Source organism: Protobothrops mucrosquamatus, unplaced genomic scaffold, assembly GCF_001527695.2.
Source record: "Protobothrops mucrosquamatus isolate PMUCROS unplaced genomic scaffold, P.Mucros_1.0 scaffold_172, whole genome shotgun sequence".
NCBI lineage: Eukaryota > Metazoa > Chordata > Lepidosauria > Squamata > Viperidae > Protobothrops > Protobothrops mucrosquamatus.
The window spans coordinates 567,830-587,219 of record NW_015386248.1 but is presented as its reverse complement, the minus strand read 5'-3'; the positions used below and the strand labels follow the sequence as shown (position 1 = coordinate 587,219).

Genomic DNA, 19,390 nt, shown 5'->3' with positions numbered 1-19,390 from the left:
GCGGGACTGGCCTAAGGGATTTTAAAGGGGTTTTAATTACTTTTAAATTTGACGTATCTAAATATTTCTTTTTAATCAATTTTTAATTAGATGTATATGTTAGTATTTTAATCATTGTCAGCCGCCCTGAGTCCGCAAGGAGAAGGGCGGGATACAAATGTAATTAAATAAATAAATAAATAAATAAATAAATAAATAAATAAATAAATAGAAAGAAAAGAAATGGTTTGTGAAGCAAGGGCATTTGAGTGATGGTGGGTGGGGCAAGCTCTCCAGCTCCCCGGCAGCAGAGAAATGTGATGGAGTTGGAAAGCAGGCACTTTCCAGCTCCAGCGCGCCACCTGCTGCTTCAGTGGCTGTGTGGGCAGAGCTGCAAAGAGGGCTTGGAAGGGGAGTGAAAGGGAAGAGGGTGGGTGGGCAGATGAGGGAGGATCTGTCCCACACTGCACCACCTGTTTTGCAGCCACTTTCGGCTGAACCGCATCACATGTGCCAATGCCGCTGCCATGAGGCTTGGCAGATCCCCCCCCAAGCAGTCATGATCACCCTCCCCAGCCAGTCACCATCACCCAACCTACTCCTCCCTTGCCGGCCAGCTGGCACAAAGCCTCACCACTCTTCTCCTCCTTCTTGTCCTCCCCACTCAAGCGGCCACCAGTGTCTTGTGTGCCTCAGCTCCATCTGAGTTGAAGAAAGCAGAGGCACAGCAGCAGGATTGCTCTCAAACAATAAAACCTGGGTGCGCTGCTCGCTTGTGTGCACCCGCCTTATTGAGAGCAATCCCGCTGCTGCCCCTCCGCTTTCTTCAACTCAGACGGAGCTGAAGCACTCAAACTGCTGGCAGCCACTTGAGTGGAGTGTACAAGCTTTGCTACTGCTGCTGGGCCGCACCTGGTCCACGTCCTGCCGCTGCCTCCCAAACTCCACCTTCACCACAGAGGGAAGCAGTGGCGGAGCGCTCCATCTTGAGAGGGAAGCAGCAGCAGAGCGCTCCATCGGGGTGGGTTGGGGGGAAGCAGTGGTGGCAGAGCACTCCGTGCAGGGGGGCATATTCTGCAGAGAACCGGTTGTTAAATTATTTGAATCTCAGCACTGTATAGCTCCCTAGCAGATGAGACCCATACCATAACTTTTCTCCCAGATCTGATGGGAAGACAGGGAAAGGTAGTCCCTCAAATAACCTAGCATCGTGCCATTTAGGGCTTTAAATTCAGCAACTTGAATTGGAACCAGAAGCAGATTTAGAATTAATGCAGTTTGAGGAGAAAAGGATATATCATGTGTTGTTCTAGTGGTATGCTTAACTCTCTGTGCCACCTCATTTTGTGCCAGCTGAAGCTCCCAGATACTCTCTAAAGGCAGCCCCATGTACAGTGTGTGACTAGGGCATGAGTGACTATGAGCAGAGCACCCTCCCCAATCTAGGAATGGGCGTAAATGACACACTATCTGAAGCTGTGCAAAGGGCCTCCTAGCCACAACTGCCACCTGCTCTTCAAACAGGATTTGTTGAATCCAGGAGAACACCCCAGATTGTGTCCTGGGTCTGTCTGGGGCAATGCCACCCAGCAGAAAAGTTGTTATTGTCCTACAACCATTAGGCCTCCAAGCCCAAAGCTTCTGAGTCTTGCCAGGCTTCAGCTGAAACCTGTTCTGCCCACCCAGACCCTCGCAGCCTCCAGGCATCTGGTTATGATTACACTATTACAATATACTATTACTACAATAGTAAAGTTTTGATGTTAGGAAAATAAGTCTTCCTCCTAACTGTAACCTACAATTTTCTCTACTTCTTAATCCCCTGATTATTTCTAATATCTTATTCATCTTTGCAGAATGCTGCTTAATTACATTTCTTGCAGATTTCAGAATTACAGAATCACAGGGTTGGAATGAACCTTGGAGGTCTTCTATACCCAAGACAAGAGACCTTATACCTTCCCTGACAAATGGCTGTCCAATCTTTTTCTTAAAATGCAATGTTTGCACAATGTCTCTTACTTATCCTCCAAGGCTGATAAAATGAGGATCCAGATTGTTGGGGGAAATACGGTGACTCTATAAAACCACTTACAGAAGCCTGTAAAGAGCTATGAAGCGGTATATAACTCTAAGTGCTATTGCTATTGCTATTATCTCCTCTTTCCCCCATCTTTCAGGCTGGGAACGCAAAAAAAAGGCCAACAAAGCAAGCTATTTAAAGCAAAATTGATGATAGACACTTAAATGCTGCTGAATTCACAGTATCTGCTCTTATAGANTTTTCTCCAACAGCCTCTTCTCCTATCAACGCGCACCATTAATCCATTTCTGCACTGCAGTTTTCTTTTGTGTCTATGTCTGCTGAAGGACTCACTTGGTGGCAAACTTCAGCTCTATCAAGAAACTGCTTATTCATTTTGTGCAAAGCTACCTCTTCTTTCTTCTTTCTTCTTTCTTGGCGTCATCATGACCCAACTGCTCCTTGCTTCGCTTAAGTTTTTCTTTCTTCTTCATTCCTTCTGATGAAAACCCTGGTCTCAGCACCTGTCCACACCTGTCACACCAGTACCAGAACCCCTCTCTTGCCATCAAATTATTTTCCTTTGCTGTTCATCTGAGAAACACAGAAAGAATAGGGATTTGGGATGCTTCCCAAAAACTTATGTAACTTAGTGAAATGAGAGGAAGGAGAAAAGGAAAAAAACTAGGGAAGGAGAAGGGAAGGAAAAGAGTTTCTCTTTCACTAATATTCATACAAAATAAACCAGAAGGTACAATTTACTTTTTCTAGAACTTTCCCTGAGGAAGTACATGGGAATTATAGTCCAATAATAATTGGAATATCACAGGCTATACAACTCTACACTATGAAATTTTTATATCTATTAACAATTCAGCAGATCTAACGGCCCTTTTTCTCTCTGTGTAATAAAAAAAATTACAATGCATGTTATGGCACACAATGCAAAGGTGACACTATTGATGCAGAACCAGCAGTTCCCTGACTAGAAAAAATATATTTAGTTGTCTCCCAAGGCCATTAAGAGACCAATTAATTTTTAAAAGAGCCGGATGCAAAAGCTTAAACTCAGGAGCATAGTTACACTACAGATAAAGATTCTGACTTCTTTGCAGTGGGCAATCAACAACTGTATTTAAGACCTTCTTCCTGTTTCCAATAAAAAATAACTTACTAACCTCTGTCTGGCATACTTTTGCCAAGTCCAGCCAAAAACAAACATAAGGAAACTTGTGATTAAATGCCAGGACTAGATCTGATGTTTAAGATATGTGTGTGCTCTCTAAAAGTTGATCTATCAGATAGGTAGTCCTGCCTTATGAACACAATTGGGACTGTAATTTCCATCACATAACCACATCACATAGCAATGCAATCCCAGCACCCCCCTTGTCATTATTAAGCAACTCCATTGGTCTTTAGCTGAGGACCACCCTAATCCAAGCCATTCTGGGTTTGGTACCTTCCAATCCTGAACCTTAGCCTCCAACTCCTCACACCTATCTACCTACCTACCTACCTACCTACCTATCTCCTCTCTGCTCTTTTGTTCACCCGGCACCCTGCCTTGCATAGCAATAAGCAACCCCAAATTCCGTGGCTCTGGGGCTTCTTGCCACACTGCAGTTCAGGGGCTTCTTAATGCGCCATGGCTCTGAGGCTGCAGGAAGCCCCGGAGCTGCAGCATGAAACTGCAGCCACCTATGGAAATCTCAATTTCCCAGCCCAGTTAAGCTGCATGGGGGGAAACCCACAGCTGTCCCGAGAAGCCTCAACTATGTTAGGAAGTCCAGTAGTGTGGTACAAAGCTGCAGCCCGGCAGCTCAGCAGAAAGCCTCAGCCATCTCAGGAAGCCCAAAGCTGCCCCGTCTTTGCTGCCTTGCACTCTGAGAGCCCTGCCGCCCTGCATTCCACCACCCCAGCTGACCTTCGCCATCTTCTTGTTCCCACTGATGATGAGTTGGTAAAATCGGTGTAAGGACTTTTTAGTACAGATATAACAATGGAATTTGGCCTAGAGAAATTTCTACAGTAACAACAAAGCAGGATGAAAGAGCCAACAGTAACAGAATTGAAATACCTCATGCCAAACCATCAGGAGCCATGAAGATAATGCTTATAAGTATTTGGGCATTTTACAGTTGGAAAACATCAATCCTGGATAAGTTAAACATGTGATTAATAAAGAAACATGAGAAATTTCCTAAAGACAAAATTGAATGGTGGAAATAGTATCAAAGCCATCACTATCTGAACCATGTCTGTGATACGATACACTGCTGCAATTATTAACTGGACACAAGCTGAACTGGACAGTTTGGACTGAAAAACAAAAAAAACTGATGACTATTCACTCTACATTACATCCCCTTAGTGATATTGATGGTCTATATCTGCCCTGCAGAAATGGAGGCAGAGGTTGACTTCAGGTCAAACAGTCAAAGAGGAAAAGCATGACTTGGCTAATGATATAAAAGACAGCCAAGAAGAAGCTTAATGCAAGTAAAAATTGGAACTCGCTAAATGTACAGGAAACAAAAAAAATATTGAAACACTGTAAAAATAACACAAATAGAATACTGGCAAGTAAAAGTGTTACATGATCAGTTTCTACAAAAGATCAAGGGAAAAGTAGAAAAAGATAAAATCTGGCAATGGCATTCAACTGGAACATTAAAAAAAAAGCTCTGAAGGTTTGATTTTGTCTGTACAAGAGCAAGCTATTCGAACCAATGCATTCAAGGTCAGGATTGAAAAATCATCAATGATTCAAAGTGCAGATTGAGCAAAGAACCAAAAGAAACAGTAGATCACATACTCAGCATGTGCAAGATTGCACAAACTGATTGTAAGCAACAACAACTGTCACCAAATGGATTCACTGGAACATCCGTAAAAATTATCATGTGCCAGTAAAGAAAAAAAAATGGTGGGAATGTATAACTGAAAAAATAGTTGAGAATGAATAGGTTAAAATAATGTGGGATTTCTGAATACAAACTGATAAAGCCTTGGCTCATAACACATCAGACTGAACCATGGTTAAAAAGAAAAAAGTGGTAATTGATGTGATACTAGGGAATTGTAGAATAGAAGACAAACAATTGGAGAAGGTCACAAAATAGTAATATCTGAAAATCAAAGTTGAAAGATTATGGCTCAAACTGGCCATGGGTGTCACACTAAAGAATCCTGGACAGCACTTAGAAAATCTGTGCATTGACAAAATTTCCATCTATCAATTACATAAGGCCACATTGTTTGGATCTGGACTTGTACTAAGCTGAAACATTACAATAACCTGGGTTCTTTGAAAGAACCGGGTGTGTATGAAGGCCAATACAACTAAAAAGAACCAGCAACTGTGATTTCACATTGTTGTACAATAATATTATATCATTATACAATGATAATAAATTATAACCTCTACATGATATGGGAACAATTTTAAGAAGGAAAAAAACATGGTTAGAATATTCAGTGCTGCCCATCTGTCAGCTTATAGTGATGTCTACTTTTGAGTAAGACTGAAGGTGAAAAAATACATTATTTTCAAAAACAATTTATTCTCCCCTTTGACAGTGCTCTTCTACTTAATATGTGCCTCATGCATATGAGATATTTAAGGAGAAAGCAAGGCTGCCTTTTGGACATATTGAAGCAATCTAATGAACACAAACTAATTGAGCAATTGCCTCATTTACAAAAATATTTTTGGATGAAAAAAAGAGTGAAATCATAAGATGATATTTCATATCAGCCTTGGGTTGTCACTTCCCCATCCAAATTCCATGTTCTAATAGTGAATTGAGCTGTCACATCAAGCAAGGTGCTTCAGCAATGTTTTGACATTTTACCAAGGTGATCACTTGGAATTCAATTTTAGAATTCAAATAGACAAGCACTTGCCACATAACATCCAGACTTAACAATTTTCGATAAGAAAGACAAAAAAGTCTGGATAGTGGACATGGTGGTACCTGGAGACAGCAGAGGAGAAGAGAAAGGAGAGGGTAACAAAATACAAAGATCTGCAAATAGAAATAGAATGACTGTGATAAAAGAAAGCAAAGATAGTACTAAAACTAATAGGCACTTTGGGTGCAATCCCAAAACAGTTGGAGCAGCATTTGAACACCATCGGCATTGACAAAATCTCCATCAATCAATTGCAAAAGGCAGCTTTATTTAGAACAGCTCACATCCCGCAATGATATCTCTAACACCAGCAAATATCAACATCTGCCAATCCCAGGTCCTTGGAAGAACTTAATAAGTGGAACAAATGCGAAATCCAGTCTGAACATTTGGCTGTGTGACAAATCATAATAACAACATAGCAATGGACAATCTCATTGATCCTTGGCGATTGATATTGACCACTTTTGAGTACCCTGGTCTAAATAATAGAATGGAATGCCTTCTCTCACTTCATTGAAAGCAAACTTAGATTTTGCATATGGGAACTCTAAAAAGAGAAAAGGCAAAGCAGGAAGTGAAAGTGAATGGAAACGAGTTTTAAATCAAGTTCTGAACCTATCATAAAAGTAAAACATAAAAAATAAAAAGGGATATATTTTAAAATGTGATCTGTTTATTATCATCAAAACCTTTAAGTGTAATGTTGTTATTTTCTTTTCCGGGCACCTAATTAATTCTGATTCATGTTTCACATATTATTTTAAAATAATAGCAGAATATTTTAAACATTCTTAAAGATGCATCAGGGAGTGTTTATTTCACAAAATGTCTGCTTTTTCACACAACATTTTTAGAGTTATTTTAGATGGTTACTTATTTTACTGTAGAGTCATTTTAGATTGTTATGCATTTATTTATCACCCTGTTCTGTTATATTCCATTTATTTCTTTAAACAAAACCAAAATAAGTTAATATAAACTCTTTCTCATTATCTAATTTTAGAATGTGAACATTTCTAATAATCTAATATAATTCTCCCAAATAAATAATCAATCACATGTATACTGAAATGCTGTAATTATAGGTAGCACAATTAAAGTGAAATCTACAGCTTAATTCCCACAAAGTAAGTTGTTAGAGAAGGACTGGATAAACATGGGCCACACATGGCTTTTCTAAGGATTTTAAATTTAGTGGGGCTTATCCCAGATAACAAAGCTGCTTCACAATCGGGAGGCTGTGAGTTTGATCCCAGATAGCAGTGGATATTTGTCTCTTTGGGTGCAATGAGTAATTGTCTGCTGCAAACTCTGTGTAGGAAGAGCATCCATCCAGTAAATTCTCAAACTCCGTTCAGTCACCTCCAACTCTACTCTGATGCAAAGGTTTGCAGGGTCATTGAAAGGAAAAAAAAACACATATAACAAAGGAGCCCCATTTCATTCACTCCATTTGAACAGGATTGCAGAAATGATTTCTTTTCATATATCTTCCACCTCATCCTTATATTCCTTATATTCAAGGGATATTTCAAATCATTACCCACTCTATTTCCTAAGTACATCTGACAACTTAAACACTCAAAGGGTAACCTGCAATATAACCAAGGGTGAATATCATATTTCTGATTTTGAGCGAACCATTGAACTCATTCCTCCTTGTGATATAGCTCAATCGATGTTGGATATTCATTTTAGTTCTGTAGTTTAGCCTGGAGATTTTGTAACCTATTAAAACCCAAATGCAGTAAGCATCAAATTAGTAAGCACACTTGTAAAAGTTGAATGCCTGAGGAGTCCAAGGGTTCTTTAGAACTAACATGTTAATGATTACTTGGGAAAGGAATTTGGGACTTCACCAGCTTGGCACGCAGAAGGGAATGGACCAAATTAGACATGATGTTAAGTGGAGGGATGCAATTAATATTCTTTTTTTTAAAAAAAAATAACATAGGTGATGTGGATGTCCCTAGACATATGGAGAGAGGGAGAGATGAGTCCTTCCACATCTGCCAAATAGTTCAACAAAAATTTAAATCCATTCCCAAGCAGCTGTCTGCATTTGAAGAGATAACTCCATTGAAACGAACTTGAAATTTAACTTGTATTATATAATTAAATAATTTCTCATGTATAGTATCAATCCTTCAGCTTATTTCAGTCCCAAATTTCTTGAAGAATTCATGAGAGCCATTTGAAATTTTATTGAATGAAGAAAGAAATAATATATTTCAAGAGAGACTGGGTGCCAGGAGCCCATTTCATAGATCAACATCATCCTGAAGTATGATATGCCCCAGCTGTGCAGAGTTTCTAAGGAATGCGATATAGACACTCTCCTTGCCCCAGCACCAAGAGACCCTCTTAATAGTGTGTTGAAGATATATCCCACAACAGAATCTTCAACTCCTGCCAACCTGCAGCTCAGGCAAGCTGAAACCAGTGATCTGATGAGAAAGGGATTTTTTTAAAAATCAGAAAACACAGCACATTCTCCTGTGCAAACATTCTGATTTGCACAGAAGTGCCAAAGGAAGATCAAAACCATCATGGTTCCAGCTGAGCCAGTGTAGGACTGTCCCCTCCCATTCAGCCATGGGGTTTTGTACCTCTGGGACCCTTTCTGCTTTGGCTGCCAGAGAGATCAGAAGCTCCTTGGCAACCAAAGTTTGCTTTGTTACTTTTAGGCTTAGGTAGGAATAGCAATCTTCAAGAAAATATTCCCAAAGTTTGTTGTTCCTACAACAGTAGCCTCCTGTTAGCCTTTCAAGGTAGTCCAACAAGAAGCACAAGCAAGAGCATCAGAACTATCTATATTATAGGGTTACATTAAACAGAATCTTCTGAATACTTCAGAAAGACTGAAGTATTTATCCCCTTCTCTCTTTCCATTCTCTAGAAAACTAGGGCATGTCTTTTCTGAAATACTTCCCATACTTTACCCCCACATGCAGAATTGTTACCTAGGTTACAGATCTTCCTCCTGTCTCCCAAGGTCATTCCCAACCACAATCCTACCTCCAGTTATTGGATTTTTTTTCTGTCCCATCAGATGCTGAGCTTTCCTGAAGAGGAGAAGAATCTTGGGAGATCCTTCATCCTCTCTAATTCTACCTGCACTTGTCCTTATCTTCATGTTTTCCCCCATAGCAACCTCACCTGAAGCATACATATAGAATTAGGAACAGGTAGCAGGCCATTCTGAATTGTTATGGCTTTCCATTGTGACTTTGTAGACAATTCCTTTTTTCATCTTCCAACTAAATAACAACTACACTCTGGGCTTTGTGTGTGCTATTTAATGTACCTTGCAAAATACCAATGTATTTGTTTAAGATAAAAGAATACGCTGGAGATATTTTTAAAATTTATGAATGCAAAGATAACTTTATATGCAGCCTACATGGAAAGGTTTTGGAGCTGCTTCCGCAATGGAAGAAGAGATTATGCATTCTCTATGTTCCAGTCCATTTATCTTCTCATTAAAAGTGGCTAAAACCCTGTATCAGAATCATAGAATTTTAGAAGTGGAAATGATTGGAAATTGGAAAAGAGAGCCAGTTTGTTGGGGTGGTTAAAGCATCAGGCTAGAAAGGTGGAGACTATGAGTTCTACTCATGTCTTGGGCATAAAGTCTGATGGATGTCCTTGGCCAGTTCCTCTCTCTCAGCCTAGGAAGGAGGCAGTGGCAAATCACTTCTGAAAAACCTTTCCGAGAGAACTGCAGGGACTTGTTCAGGCAATCATGAAAAGTCCAAGACTGGACTTCCAGTTTGCCATCGCAGCCGCCATGGATGCTGGAAGGCGAGCTCCATCTTCCATGTTCAATTTTGCACCACTGCGGGACCCTGGAAAGGATCAAAAGTTGCCCTGTAGGGAGACCAGCAAGGAGGGGATCCCCATTTGATTGCAGGAAGGCTCTAGCCCTTCTGCTCAATCCAGGGCAGCCCTCCAAACTGGCAGATGAAAGATCGGGCATAGAAATATGGCTCGTCACTAGGGTGCAGACAGTTGAAGTCAAACTTACCACCAGGCTATCCAGTGGATGAGACTGGGTGAGATCTGAACCTCTCTTTAATCCCAAGTATTTTTTTTTCTCCTGCAAAAGCTGCCCAAAGTATCTTCCACCCTGTGAGAAAGAGGGAAGGGAACTTTTATCCCACCCTCTAAGAATAGCAGTGACTGACTATCCAGGGGAGTTAAAACACAGAAAGAATAACCTTAATCTAACTGGATTTATATGATTCTAGAATTTGGGGACCAAAAAAATTCTTATCCTTATTGAAGACCTTGATTTTTATTTACAAAAATGAAATAAAATTGGAAAAAGGATTATAAAAAATTTGGACTTAAAAAACCTTAAATGGCATTGGTGACATCTTGTGGTTAAATTTGATATTACAACTTGTTATTGTCTAAAGCAGGGCTTTTCAACCTTTTCACCCATTGTACCAGTTTTAGGATATGGCAATATCTGAGTACCACCAGTCACCTAGCAAGGTGTCAAAAACTTGATGACCCAAAAAAAAAAAAGGAAAAAAGTGATGAAGTACAGGTAGTCCTCGACTTACAACAGTTCACTTAGTGACTGTTCGAAGTTACAATGGCACTGAAAAAGTGCCTCCCAAGCCACAGCCAAGCAAGACACCTGCCTGCTCACCCAGCAGCGTTCTTCCTCCTGTCCGAGGTTTTCATTGTTGTGAGCATTTCTGTTGAGTATTGGCAGTGGGGGTGGAGGGGTGTTTGGTTTTTATTCCCCCAATCTGCTGGGTGGTTGCAGCAGGTTTTGGTCACTTTACATGACCCTGGGACACTGTGACCATCATAAATATGAATCAGTTGCCAAGCATCTGAATGTAAATCACAAGACCCTGGAGATGCTGCAACATTCCAGCTGATTGGCGCTTCTCCTGGGCTCAGCAGAAGTGCCAGGATCAGCGTCGAGCTCCAGCTAGAGCCTGGTGCTGATCCTGGCACTTCCACTGAGCCCTGACAGCCCCAAAGAAGCGCTGATCCTGGCGCTTCCACTGAGCCCTGACAGCCCTGCAGCTCCAGCCATCTCTCGCTCAGGCTTGTGCTACCACCGGTTCAGCTCATTCCTCTCCCCCGCTACCACTTTTCTAGGATGGTCGCGTACCACCTGCTAGGTACCAATGTACCACAGGTGGTACCCATACCACTGGTTGAAAAGCCCTGAACTACACAAAACATAACAGAAGAAGTGGAACAATTAAACACTATGACAGAGGATTCAATTGACCAACAAATACAGTCAATTGAAAGTCCAGAAAAGGGACTGACAATATTGAAAATGGAAAAGTCTTTCTATATAAATCAGAAGAAACTTGAGGAGCAAGAAGAAGAACAGACCGAAGGGAAGATAAACATACCAGGACAATTATGGGGATCTGGAATAATAGAGAGATGATTTATTAGCCTTTCCAAAAAATGGCCACTGGATGGTCTCTTTTATTTCAAATAATATATATAACAACAGAGGGAGATCTATTTGATTACCTAAAAGCATTGACATGGAGGGTGAGATGGCAAAGCTAGAATAAGGCTGAAGAAAATTGAGGTTTTGATTTATCAGCGAGGATTTTATATTACTAATTAAAATAGAATATACTTAAATAGACAAGATGTGTACTTTGAATACCAAATTTTGTTATGAATTGAGATAAAGAAAACTTTGGTCATTTAAAACTTGGAAATATAAATACTAAAAGTTGAATTTGAATATTGATGGGAAATTAAAAATTGGAGAAAACAAATAAATAGGATATTGATTGTTTATAAAGATTGAATGTAAAAGTAACAAAGTTACGTAATAAGCTAAATTTTATTGATAAATGCTCAATACATGTTTTTGCTCTTAATGGATTTTTAATAGAGATATGCCAAAATCATGGAACATTCCAATCTCATCACGATTTGTTCTAACTGTCCTGAAAGTGGTCCAACTGAAGAGTAGCCCATGCTTAAGAAGGAGCATTTCTGGATTCCTCAGGCCAGAATGCCCCATAATCCTTGTAAATCCTAAGAGATAAAGATCCACCACATTTAATTGGCAACAGAACAAATGGTAACTATGATGTATCCAAGGTAGAATTTAATATCATGACTATAAGAATTGTTCCAAAACTATTGCATTTGTAAGTCTCTCTCTCTCTCTCTCTCTCTCTCTCTCTCTCTCTCTCTCTCTCTCTCTCTCTCTCTCTCTCTCTCTCTCTCTCTCTCTCTCTCTCTCTCTCTGTTTGCTAGCTACTCTAATTTGCTTGAGTGCCAAACTACTTTTAAAAAACAAAATTCAACTTAACATGCCATTCAAACAATTTTAGCTCAACAACAATCAGCAAATTATATTTAAATTCCTTTAAAAAGGAAAAAGAACAGCATTCAGACATTATCATCCATAGTGAGGGCTGGGGTGGACAAGAGTATCAAATGTTGACATGGATGTTGCAACGTCTTCCTGCAGATGATACAAATAGGGTATACTTAACCTGATATAATGTCACCAAAGCAAGATGACTATTGTGTTGCCATCATTATTCCCAGGTTGTCATTTTGACATCACAATTTGTAACTGATGACTTGGAAGCACCTTACTCAGCTCAGGTTATTTTACAGTGACGTTGCTCTGAGCATAAAAATGAATGGGGGCTTCATATATGCCATCTTGAATCCTTGGAATAAAGGCAACGCAATATAAGAATTATTAATTAATTAGCTGAGCAGCAGACATAAATGATGGACATATGATGGATTTTAACATAACATCTCAGGCCCGTTATTTAATTTGATTTTAGAACAGAAACTATTTATTTATTATTGTGGTTTTTAGTATCGCCTGTTCACCGCCCTGAGTCCCGTAAGGGAGATAGGGCGGTATATAAATTTAATAAATAAATAAATAAATCTCAGGGTGGCTTGAAGATAGCCTCCTTTTCCCTAGAAAGTAGCTATGATGCAATCATTTGTTCCTATAACTTTTTTTTTCATAACTTAAATTTCTTTTTTAGCTCTCTCCATGGCTTGGCAAAGACTTTACATGAAGGACATATTATTTCAAGGGACAAGTTATATGTGTTACTGAAAGATAGAGTCCTCGGTCCAGAGCCCACAAACATTGTCTTGTTTCTTCAAGATGCAGTAAGTATGGCTCTGCTTATGTATGTTAGATGAGCTTGTATAGAATACAACAACATGGCATCTCTCTAATAATCTCTATCACCTCTCTATTTTTCAGCTTAGTGTGGAATACTTCACACAATACACCGACTTCTCCGGAAATGAGTCACTATTTCACAATGTTCAGGCAAGCATAACTATTCCATCTGGCATTTCCCAGCAGTTTTAAGAAATAAAACCAAAAAGGCATGCTTAAAAGAAATGGCACAAGGATCTTTTTAATTCCAGAAAGAGGCTGAAGGCTCTTTCAAACTTGATAAGGATAGATTTCTGCGATTTGTTTTGTAGTGTATGGAAGAACATTTGAAATTATTCAGAGTTTACAGTTCATTCTGCCTTTTGGTCCCAGGAATGGAAATTAGGGGTCAACCCATTCTCAGTTCCCCAGTGATTTTCTCAAAGCCCACTTAAGAATACAAATCAAAATACAACCTTACAATGCTTTCAGAAGCTGTTTTCTGAAGATGGTTCTTTCAAATGTAAGAAGTTCTTTTTCCTGGTAAATTTATTCCTCCAAGTTCTTATACATATATATTAAAATTCAGAAAAGATTTTCTATTTTGATTCTTTAAAAAGGAAGTCTACATTTGAGAACTCTTGATTAATATTAATTACTGATAAATCTTAATATTTCCTATTATAACGTGGAGGGCCAGATAAAGATCCTAAGAATACATATATTGAATTGATCTTTTAAAAATCCCCATTTTGTTTGCTGTTCTCCCAAAATTTGCGAGTGCTCGGTACCAGAAGCATGTAGTTACATGTGCTATATTATGGATACTCATGGAAGTTAGGAATACCTTGTCTGATTACATAGGTGTATATTAAGTCCTCTGATACACAATTTTTACTTTATTAATTTACAGTATTCATTGACATTAGCCACATTAAGTGATAGCTTATTTTAATGGCTAATTAGGAGAAAGAGGTATGCATTATTTATTAATGTCCATTAAGCTGGAGAGTACCTGCCCACATTGATTGGTGTCACTTACTTAATTACATTCTTATGCCAATGAAGTAAGCAGAATTATTTACATAATACTTTCATTGTGCAAATGAAGTTAATCAAAACAGAAAAAAAGATCAGTTCAAGTATTTGAGAGGCTGCCACAAAGAAGAGGGGGTCAAATTATTCTCCAAAGCACCAGAGAGCAGGACAAGAAACAATGGTTGGAAACTGATCAAAGAGAGAAGCAACCTGGAATTAAGGAGAACAATTAACCAGTGGAACAGCTTGCCTCCAGAAATTGTGGATGCTCCATCACTGAAGGTTTTTAAGAAGAGACTGGACAGTCACTTGTCTGAGATGGTATAGGTTCTCCTGCTTGAGCGGTGGGCTGGACTAGAAGACTTCCAAAGTCCCTTCCAGCTCTATTCTAGTTAAACCATTGAAATCCTGTAAACTCAGGTTTCACAGTTCTTATGTCAGCAGTATGGGACAGCCTATATTTTACAAAGGAAAGAATGCAGGTTTTTTGCAATAATTAAACACTGGCTTTAGAAACATCACTAGTGTTGTCATACATTAGATTTGTGTAGTAACATTAGTAGCTGAGGATCAGTAGCTGTTTATACAGCTATTCTTGCACTGACTTTGGTGTGTTTCCCCCCCAAAAAATTGGATATTAAAATTGAATACCGTCTGTCTTCAATATAGTGCTCCATAAATCAGTCAGCAATATTTTGCCTCTTTGAATGTTCTTTTTTTTTTAAATAAGGAGATATATTACATATCAAAACAATTTATTAAATTATAATAACTGTATGCTAAGTACTTCAGAATTGTAGATAGATTCAGGGGCAGTGGAAAATCCCATAACTGACCCTACCATTTGACTGTTGTCTTATACAGCTGATCCTGAGAAGTGACAACTGGATTTTGGGGGGAAATATTTTTTTGTCATGAAGTATGGTATGTGAAGACCCTGTCCCAATGACAATATTGAAGAAAGATTCACCTACTGAGCTAATTTGCTTCCATATGTTGAATAGAGGAAAGGTGGCATCTAGTAATTGCTCATCAAAATGTCTTACATTTGCCCTGCCAACTCCACTTGTTTTCATCTCAACAGCTTAAAGCTTGAGCAGATTCTCTGGCAATAGCAATAGCACTTAGACTTACTGTATATATTGCTTCACTGTGCTTTACAGCCCTCTCTAAGCAGTTTACAGCGTCAGCATATTGACCCCAACAATGTGGCTCCTCATTTTACTGACCTCAGATGGATGGAAGGCTGAGTCATTCTTGAGTCAACGCCTAGTAGTAGCTACAATACCGCATTCTAATCACTGTGCCACCAGTGAGGGAACATGAGGGAACATATGCATCTGTTGTTTGGGGATGGTTGCATAAGTGTTCCTTTTATACATAAGTGAATTTTAACATTTCCCACTTGAATATGCCTTGCCTCCCCCCGCCTTCCAGCAGAAAGTCAGAATCAATCAGCAGGCAGGGTGCGCACCTTCACGCAACTTGGAGTTGGGATTTGGGAGATGTTTGCATCAGCCTGTCTGCAGTCATGTGCAACCTCTGCTTATCTTTCAACTTCTTCACAGTGTAGGTATGTGGCAATGGCTATGAGCAGTTGTGGGCAACTCTAAATCAGCCTTAAGAAGGGCCCACTGTTATCTATGTACAATCATATTTTGGTACTAAACTGCTTGAAAACTCATCAAATTTGGTATTCAACGCATTTTGAAGCAGAAATCTTGTCCCAGCACTCATTTTTCTCCCGGTAGTCAATGCACAAAGAAGAACGTGCTGACATCAGCTGTCTCATGACTCATTATTTCTTCCAGATGAAATAGAAGGTCACATGGTTTTCTCACTGGTTTTAGAATTATGGACAAGTACTGAAGTACCACTGTACTGTCAAAGCACTGCCCCTAAAGAAGAGTTGTGGCAATCATTACCCATGTCTGTTGGCTGCAGAAATTTAGGCTCTTTTGCTCTTTTGTCAGATATACCAATATGAGCTGTTTCTACTCACTTTATGAAAGGAGAAGACAAAGTCACTATGGACATATTACTTATTTGTTTGCTATTTTTACCTAGAAGCAATAATGATGATAAAGAGTAGATATTGCTAGTTTTTCTCTTGCCTATGTTCCAGCTGCATGGTGACTTCTGCTCTTGCCTACTCACCATTTGGTGGGCTATAGATGGCAAATAAATGGGTGAAATAAGTCATTAAAAATAAGTGACAAATGGTAAGCCATTGAAGCATGTATCTGTCTATATAGGTCAGTTCTTGCATTTTGCTAATGCAAAAGATGTAATGTCCTGACTCTGTGCCTTATACAGTAATTGATTCCGTTCAGAAGAAAATATATATTTGGGTAACATATTTTAATCTATTCAGTTACACAGTTTCCCCTGGAATTGAATAAAGAGATTTGTATAAAAATATGTTACAGTTTAAGAATCAGAAAGCAAATAGATGAAATTAAATATATTAAATATTTGAGAACAGTAGCAATACTAATTATTAACTGGTTTATCATGAGGATGCTCCAACAGCTATTGCCTAAGAGGGAACAGATGGTTTTTTGATTTACTTTTAACAAATGATGTTAATGACTGTGTGTTCTAGAAAATGTATCTCAAATGCTTTAATTGGCTTCCCTTTGGGTAGAAGTGAGAGTCACTAATGTGGCACTGGATGTATAAGTTCATTCAAGAATGGATAAATGTTCTTATTAGCATCTAAACATTTGTTTGCTAAATTTGATGAAACCCATATGACCATTACGACGTAGATAAGCAGGTTAATTCATATTTTCTCTGCTGAATTTCAACAAGTGATATAACACAGTTCTTGTTTTCCAAATGGTAGGAGCAAAAAACCTGGAGTGGCTTGTCAGAGCTGAAAAACAAAACAAAACAGTAAAGCAACAAATGAAAGTTAACATTAAAATCCAGCAGGGGGTTAGAATAAATCAGCATTCAACCAGTCAATTCACTTTTAAACATAAGAATCAAATTCAAGGAAAAAAACTTTGAAAAGTGCAGTTAAAAGCCAAGATTTACTTTAAAAAGAAACAGCTAAGAAGAAAGATGGAGACTGGGACTCTCCAACTGCGCCACAGGAATTGCATCCTCCAAGATTCTTCTTCCTAGGAGTGTCCACAGTTGTCCGAGAGTCATCTTGGATCATTCCTAGATGCTCCCATTCGATTGAGTAAGCTGGCTGCCAAGGAACCACTTTGGCAGGAAAACCAGCTGTTCATCGGCAAGAGAAGCAAACCCCACCAACGCTCAGTATGTCACCTGGGAGGGAACATGTGAGCCGTTCACTCAGTGTTACAGTTTGTTACAGTTTGGTCATCAATTATGAGGTGGCCATGAATTTGCTGGCAGGGCATTAGTAGCTCTCAAAAGAGTCTAAAAATAAGAATAGAATAGAATAGAATAGAATAGAATAGAATAGAATAGAATAGAATAGAATAGAATAGAATAGAAACTTTATTTCACTTTAAATGTACACTAATCAGCATACATTAAAATGAAATTGCATTGCATTCAGCTCTCAAAAAATACCATTATGTATATACCCCCCACCCCCCACCTGCCCATACACATATATGACAGAGAGAAACATCACAGTCTAGTTTGAATGTATTCATATACTTGGTGAAAAAAAAAAAGAATCCTGTGAATTTACAAGACGGATGGCATAAGGAACAAAGCTGTTACAGAATGTAGTAGTTCTACTATAAATACTTTGAAACCTCTTTCCAGAGGAAAGCAACAGGAAGAGACCATGAAGTGGATGTGTGGGATCTCTAACAATGCTTTGAGCTCTAAGCACATAGCGCTTATAAGCAGTATCCTGAATAACGGGAAGTGAGCTTCCTATAATCTTCTCAGCTGTCCTTGCCATTCTCTGTATGGACCTTCTGTCTGAGGCACTGCTACCACTAAACCAAACAGTGATGCTGTTTGTTAAAATGCTCTCAATCATGCCTCTGTAAAAAATGGCCAGGACAGAAGGAGAAAGATGTGCTCTCCTCATCAGACGCAAGGAATGCAAATGCTGGTTTGCATGCTTCACTAAAGGTAATGTATGAAGAGACCAAGTCAGATTGTTAGTTATCTGATCCCATCTGTTACCATATTACATGTCAGTGCTTTTTACTTCTTGGTAGATTGATCACAAAACAGCCAGTTTCATATCTACTTATTTTCAAAACATGTAGGACATTCTCAATATTGAATTTTTTCCTTGTTGTTTTCAGCAAGGTGTTTTCATTACTGCGTTGTTTGTGTAATTGCTTGTCAAATTCTTATTGAAGATAATAGAATTTATTTTGCATAATGGCAACTATAAAAGACTGTAATCAAAGCTGATCAGAGTATAAAAAGCAATCACCCTCTTAAGGTCTTTAATTATCTACTTCATAATTAACTGCTATTTGTATTTACTGCAGGAGCTTCTTGAGACTTCATCATCTTCATTGGTTTTGCCAGCAGTTGATTGTCATGCTGTCAGTCATTTTTCAGACCACCTCCGGAAGACTCTGAACTGGAACTTGGTAAATGTAGACAGCCCTGACATATCAAAACTAAGAGTGAATATCTCTAAGCCCAACTTATTTGAGATAAACCTACCACCTATCAGAAGGTATGAACTCTCTTAAGGACTAAACATCTTTCATGCTTCCATAAAGCAGCTGAGCTTTTTCTTAAATAGTGGGTCTTATGTAAGAATAATGTCAATTGAAAAGCAGTTATGAGTTATAATAAGTAATGTATTTTCCTTAGATATAGGAAGATCCAACAGCCAAAGATTCTCCTATATTATTTTGGGATGCACACAAGTCCTTCAAATTTTAGAAGAATACATAGATGGAGTCATGGAATAAAACTTATAAAGTATCAGAAGAGAGTATTCCGCTTCCCAATAGTGAGGAATATAATCATGGTGAAAGTAGGTTTCTTTGGTACAGGTAGTCCCCAACTTAAAACAGTTCACTTAGTGACCGTTCAAAGTGATAATGGCACTGAAAAAAGTGACATGACCATTTTTCACACTTATGACCATTGCAGCATCCCCATGGTCATGTGATTTCCATTCAGATACTTGACGACTGATTCACATTTATGAAGGCTGCAGTGTCCTGGAGTTATGTGAACACCTTTTGCAATCTTCTGACAAGCAAAGTTAATGGGGAAACCAGATTCACTTAACAACTGTGTTACTAATTTAACAACTGCAGTGATTCACTTAACAAATATGGCAAGAAAAGTCATAAAATAGGGCAAAA

The 19,390-nt window shown here is 38.8% G+C and overlaps 1 protein-coding gene across 1 annotated transcript in view; it reads left to right on the top strand.

The window, feature by feature from the left end:
* LOC107293157 (V-type proton ATPase subunit S1-like) overlaps positions 1 to 19,390 on the top strand; it is a 55,247-nt gene that overhangs the window by 7,986 nt on the left and 27,871 nt on the right. Inside the window, exons 2-4 of the mRNA XM_015822300.1 lie at positions 12,949 to 13,078; positions 13,176 to 13,244; positions 18,554 to 18,747. Coding sequence (XP_015677786.1) covers positions 12,949 to 13,078; positions 13,176 to 13,244; positions 18,554 to 18,747 — 393 coding nt within the window. The remainder of the gene's footprint in view (positions 1 to 12,948; positions 13,079 to 13,175; positions 13,245 to 18,553; positions 18,748 to 19,390) is intronic.